The following is a 6000-nucleotide window of genomic DNA, read 5'->3' as shown; positions in this document are numbered from 1 at the left end:
GAATATAAAATTTTCTTCCATGGCTAGAAAATTTAACACAGCTTGAGATGCTTAAGGATTATTTTTACCCACCAATTACAGAAATTCTACATGTCAAATATGAGTCCCCATCATTAAATTGCATTCTCAGATAATCCAGTGTCAGACACCAATTATGCATGTACTTAGTCTCATACTAACTATTTTGTGTAGATTCCAGTTCCTTCCACAGCGGTTTGTTCAGAAATAATACCAAGTAACTTAGTAGAATCCCATAAATTAGAACGGCTACAGGATTAGAATTAGGACCTGCTATCTTTCAAGTCTGCCTTCCTGGTAACTGCTCAACATTTTATTTTCACAGAATCAGAAAGAACTGTAACCAATTTGGTAACAAAATGGAACCAGAGTACAACGTGCTGTCTACAGGCTACTTAGTGTAAAAAAAGTCTACCCGTTTTGTAAGTACAAGTCTCTTGGAATTACTCACTTGTGTCTACAGAAGTAGCTTTTGACTTTTTTTCAGTATTGATTTATAGTCTTTCCCAAGGACTGTGAGCAAATCCCCACCCTTGCTCCAGCAAATCACACTCTTACACTGGAGAAAGGACAGATGTAGGGGGATGGGGGCAACTGTTTGAATAGCTACAACTACACTACTTGAAACCTGAATCCTCATTTACAGTGAAGAACCTTCAGAGATGAGGTTGCTGAGTTGAGCCTACATCAATGCCCACAGTAAAGAGAAGTATATAACTCATTTGTGTATTTGCAGATTGGGTCCCTTGCTTCCACAGAAGTGCCTTCTCAGCTACAACTCTGGGGTCCTAAAGGTAGTAAGCTGTGACTTCAGTGGTAGGTGCTAAATAAAAATATACATAAAATTTCTTTCAGTCATTTATTCTAATTGATTAAAAACCTCGTGTTTTTCGCCAAGTGCAAAAACATTTTAAAGTCATAGAAATACAAGTGACCCAACACCTCTAAATACACAGTCCATGGTACAATAAATGAAATCAGCACATAGTAGGGATTATCTATTTTATTTTTTAGAGGTGGAACAATGAAATCACGGTGCTCCAGGAACACAATAAAAAAATTATTAGGACTTTTACACCAGATAGATTTCCCCTTAATAAAGTTGTACATTGCTTATAATACTGTAGATTGGATCTGGAATGATAGAAACATGAATTCAGTGCCACCCCATAGCTACATTGATAGCAAGTACATTCACAAACAAACCCTCCCCCCAGTTCTTCAAAACACCTGCAGAGTTCCCATTTCTATAGCTAGCTAAAAATATTCTTCTTAAAATAGAAAAAGATTTTTCTACAAAAAATTTTTGGAAAAGTCATGACATTGCATCTAAACTGCTTTGCAGACAACTAAGCACGATGATAAAGCAGTGTTGCCGAGACTTTCCCTTCCAAGAGTTCACCCGGATTTTCAAATTCCTACGAATAGTCCAACATTGCCACCAGGTGGTCAGAGATGCGCATGTTCATCGGGACAGTTGCGTATGACACCTCTCAGAGAAAATCCATGAGAGATACCTCGTCAATGCCTAACAATATTGCAAGTAAAAAAGGGAAATTAATTCCGAAACCACAGTCCTTATGCAGTGAAACCACTTCAAACTATGGAACAATATATGAAAAATAATTTAAGATATTTTGGATTAAGTCTTCGGTATTGTGATGCTCCCCTCCCTAAAGGCACAATCCGTTTCCACCCACGTCTTTCTTTGTACAGCATGTACTTGCCAACGAGCAAAATCTACATGTATGCAAAATGCACAAGCCCATTCCTTTCTTCAAACGTAAACATACTTGAAAATTTCAAAACGTGGAGTTCAGGAAGCAACAGAAATTGAATTTTTAAAATAATCTTTCACATAGACTTTTTCACTGCTGCCTTTCTCACACTGAAGAGATATGCTTCATAAATAATATTTAAGAAGTTGTCATCATTCTGAAAAACAAAACAGGTAATTGTTAGTGCATGATAGGTGCATGAAGTTTTTTTCCATTTCATGGATGAAATACTTTTCAACCTGATTCTATTTTAAAAGGTGAGCAACAGGAAGGCTATTTCTTTTGCCAAAAATATTTATTGTTTCCAAGCCTTCCTAATAGCCTTAAAAGAATGTGATATGAATATAAACTTTATTGCAGCAAACATTACTACCTCCTTAAGAAGTAATGAGTACACAGAAAGCACATTTTCCAAATTCACAGTGGATTTAACCTGAGTCCACTATCCTTGCATGATATTGCAGTGATGATACAGACCTGTAATTTCTTCCCGTCCCTCATTTACCTAAGGATTACTTTAAGTAGGCTCCTCCATTAGGTCAGTGATAATTCTAAGCACGTATGAAGGAACAATGAAACACCAAGGGTCTGATCCTATAAGTGGACAAATCCTTGTATCTTGTTTAGTTCTTTTTGAGCTCTTCAATGCTCACTGCTCCTAAACTGATGCTGTTCCTTTTGCTCTGATGCGACTTTAGCTTTTACTTCAGATCATTTTGCAGGAAAAGGTCAACTCACATGAAGAAATAATGTTCAAAATTAGCTTACATAAATTTATGAAGACAACTAAAATCCAGATACTATTTAAGGAAAACAAAGTGTATTTGAGATTGCAGTTTTATACAATGGAAAGGCACAGGAAAGAAATTGGCCTTCTTTGCATATAACTCAGTGAGTCCTAACAACCACCAAGAACAGCAGGGTCAAATATGCAGGTAGAGTTTCAGGGGGTAAAATCCTATTTTCCTTTTTTAACTTCATATATGGTTTCCTACTATCCAGATAGTCACAGTACATAAAGATGGGATAATGTGGTTTTTAAACTTTTTTTTTCAAAATCCCAAACTAAAAATACTTGGAAAACCAAGAAAAGCTTCTAATTTGTTAAAGATTATATTTTTTATCTGAGTCTAAAATTTATATTGCATTTTAAGTGAGTTACTTCAATATTCCAGTAATGACTTTATACAGGCACATAGTTTTGTCCCAGAAATGGGACCTATGTCTCTACCCTTCATGCTTTAGAGTCAAGTCTTTAGATATAAAACCTCATCGCAACCTGTGATTTATCACAGGGCAAGTTAAGGAAAAAATATTCATAATCATTCACATCATCCCATAGCAGTAAACAATCATCTTATACATAATGTTGTTAATGCTTTGTCACATTTAAACTGAACAACTGCAGCAAGAACAATTTTAGCATTTGAACTAAAAAATAACATTGAATAGACTGAACTGGTGTATTTTTAGGTTATCTAACCCATATTTTGAAGTTGCTTATACTCATCCTGCAATTCTAATTTCCCATCTGAATTCCTCTTACTGCTAACCTGCATCTCTGAAATATTTGGCAAGTAAGGCAATCACCCATTATTTATCCTTGGCTAAAAATATAATAGATATCTTTCTGGCTCATAGGATGACCTTATGAAGCTTTCAGTCATCTTTGTTCTTTTCCATCAAATTTATTATCTTTCCTGAACCCAAACCCAGATGCATTAATCAAAATGCAATTAAGCCAGCAGCGTGCAAGGAGAGGCTATCAGGTCTGTGGTCTTTGCCATACTGCTCTGTTAACACACAGATGTAAATAGCACATCCTATATTCTAATTACTCAGCCTCTAGACAGATGGATGAAACCAACTTTATAGGCTGCTTATATCAAAATGGGAACTGGAATTTTAAGTGAAGCAGAGAATTCTCAGTGCTTTACCTGGATCAGGTGTAAAAGTGTTTCCTGCAGCTGCATCTTTGTCATTGAGCTGCTGTTGACCACAGATGGCTCTGGGGTTTGCAGTGGCAGGAGAAGGCTGGCTGAGCTAGCAGCAGGTTCTTGTTTTGCTGCTGTTAACCGCCCACTTTCACTTGGTTTTGGTGGAGCAGATGTGGACTGAGTGAAGACCATTGGGGACATCAATAAGGTAGGAGTCACAGTGGTAGGAATGTGTTGAGGTGAGATTACCTGTCCATATAAAAATAAAGTCATCAGTTAAACACAGCTGCTTAATTCTACAGGAATATCAATAATGAAAACTGCAGACTGACTGGCAACAGGTTCAAAGCCTGTTGGAGTTTGATACACTTCTGGGAAACTCCAGTTCAGGACTACCTACGTGACCTCCTTCCAGATTAAAAGGTCTTCCATCCTTTCCATAAAGAAAACCCTAACTCTATATGTAAGTCTATATGATGGCCAAATGATTTCAGGACAAGAGTATTTTATTACTATTAAATATCAGCACTCTCAGGGAATGCAGCTGTAAAGTCTTCTACATAGGGACAGTAAGTCACTAAGTTTAAATTTTGAGAGCATACTTAAACACACACACAAAAACAACCTATGTCCTGGGCTGCATCAAAAGAAGCACAGACAGATGGTCAAGGGAGGTGATTCTCCCCTCTACTGTGCTCTTGAGACTCTACCTGGAGTACTGTGTCCAATTCTGGAGTCTCCAACATAAGAAGGACATGGAGCTCCATGTCCAGAGGAGAGCCACAAAAGTGATCAGAGAGCTTCCCTATCAAAGCAGGCTGAGGAAGATGGAATTGTTCAGCCTGGAGAAGACAAGGCTCCAAGGGGACCTTATATCAACCTCTCACTATCTGGAGGGGGCCTACTAGGAAGCTGGGGTAGGGCTTTTTACACAGGTGTGTAGCAAGAGGACAAGGGGAAATGGTTTCAAAGTTGATGAGGGGAGATTCAGGTTGGACTTTAGGGAGAAATTCATTCTTGTGAGAGTGGTGAGCCACTGGAACAGGTTGCCCAAGGAAGTTCTGGCTGCTCCCTCCCTGGAAGTGTTCAAGTCCAGGCTGGATGGGGCAACCTGGTCTGGTGGGAGGTGTCCCTGCCCATGCAGGGGGGTTGGAACTAGATGATCTTTAAGGTCCCTTCCAACCCAAAGCATTCTATGATTCTAAGAAATATCACTGTTAAAGACTAATCTTTGCACCTAATACTAGCAAGTATTTTGCAATCATATGAATACTTTTTTTTTCTCCTTGTTTTATTTAAGGAGAGGGGAAGGAAAACAGAGATAATTTGATTTATCTAATTTGATTTAAGGGCTACAACACACTGGTGACACTGTCAAAGAAACAGAAACAATTCCTATTAAATACTCAGTTGACAAAAATCAAGGCCCTCAAAGAGAAGGAAAGCTTTGACGCTGCAATATCTGTGCAGGTTCCCTCAGTATCATATCCATGCCAGCCTGCCAAGATAGGTGTCACAAAATTTTACTTTCAAATTTTGCTATGCATCTTTCAACTGTTAACCATGCAGGACTAGCAAATCCTATTGGATATAACATACGCATCAAGGAAAATTCATTCACCACATTTGAAGATATTAGAGCTCTGTTCAGGTAATCTCCTGGTTTAATTAGGTAAACTCTAATTAGAGTAATAAATCTTAATCCTAATCAGCCATCTCCTCATTTTTTAAAGAAAAGGACATACAAACGACTTGACATGAGCTTACCAAAGCTCCTCTCTTTTGGACTGGAGCACAATTTATTGCTCATATGAAAAAGTGAAAAGCTACTGAATCACCTCGTTCTGTGTCCTAAGTTCATTTGAATTTTTCTTCAAAATTGAAATATAAGAAAATATAAAAAAAATCTTCTAGGTATACAAACCAACACAGTTTAGCATTAAAAAACATTCAAATTTTTGTAGCTTGTCTTACTCCTAGTTATGATTGTTGTACCCAAGACATTTATGAACAATCTTTTTACACAAAATTTAAGGAAGCAGAAGACTAGGGGTCAGGAAAGACTCATGTATATTAGAAAGCATGTAATTTGCAAAAATCTCCCAGCTCATGTTTTAGGAAATATTGTTTTAATTAAAAAAAAATCTGTTTCTCAGATAAAGAGTACTACTTTAAAATGAAACTCATGACCCACAGCTTTTTATTGTACCTCATACCATGAAATAATAACAGCAATCTTCAAATCTGTGTCAGAAGCTCCAGAACGA

General features: G+C 37.4%; 1 protein-coding gene across 1 annotated transcript in view; it reads right to left on the bottom strand.

Annotated features, from left to right (window-relative positions):
* Positions 1-1006: 1006 nt before the first annotated feature.
* Positions 1007-6000, bottom strand: part of DCP1B (decapping mRNA 1B) — a 42978-nt gene continuing 37984 nt past the window's right edge. The window contains exons 8-9 of the mRNA XM_071767906.1: positions 3734-3982; positions 1007-1953 (exon numbers count right to left, since the gene is read on the bottom strand). Of these exons, the coding sequence (XP_071624007.1) occupies positions 1873-1953; positions 3734-3982 (330 nt within the window). The 3' untranslated portion in view covers positions 1007-1872. The remainder of the gene's footprint in view (positions 1954-3733; positions 3983-6000) is intronic.

The sequence above is a fragment of the Heliangelus exortis genome, chromosome 1 (genome assembly GCF_036169615.1).
Source record: "Heliangelus exortis chromosome 1, bHelExo1.hap1, whole genome shotgun sequence".
In the NCBI taxonomy this organism is placed as follows: Eukaryota; Metazoa; Chordata; class Aves; order Apodiformes; family Trochilidae; genus Heliangelus; species Heliangelus exortis.
Note: the sequence above shows the minus strand (reverse complement) of the source record. Positions and strands in the feature narration are given on the sequence as shown.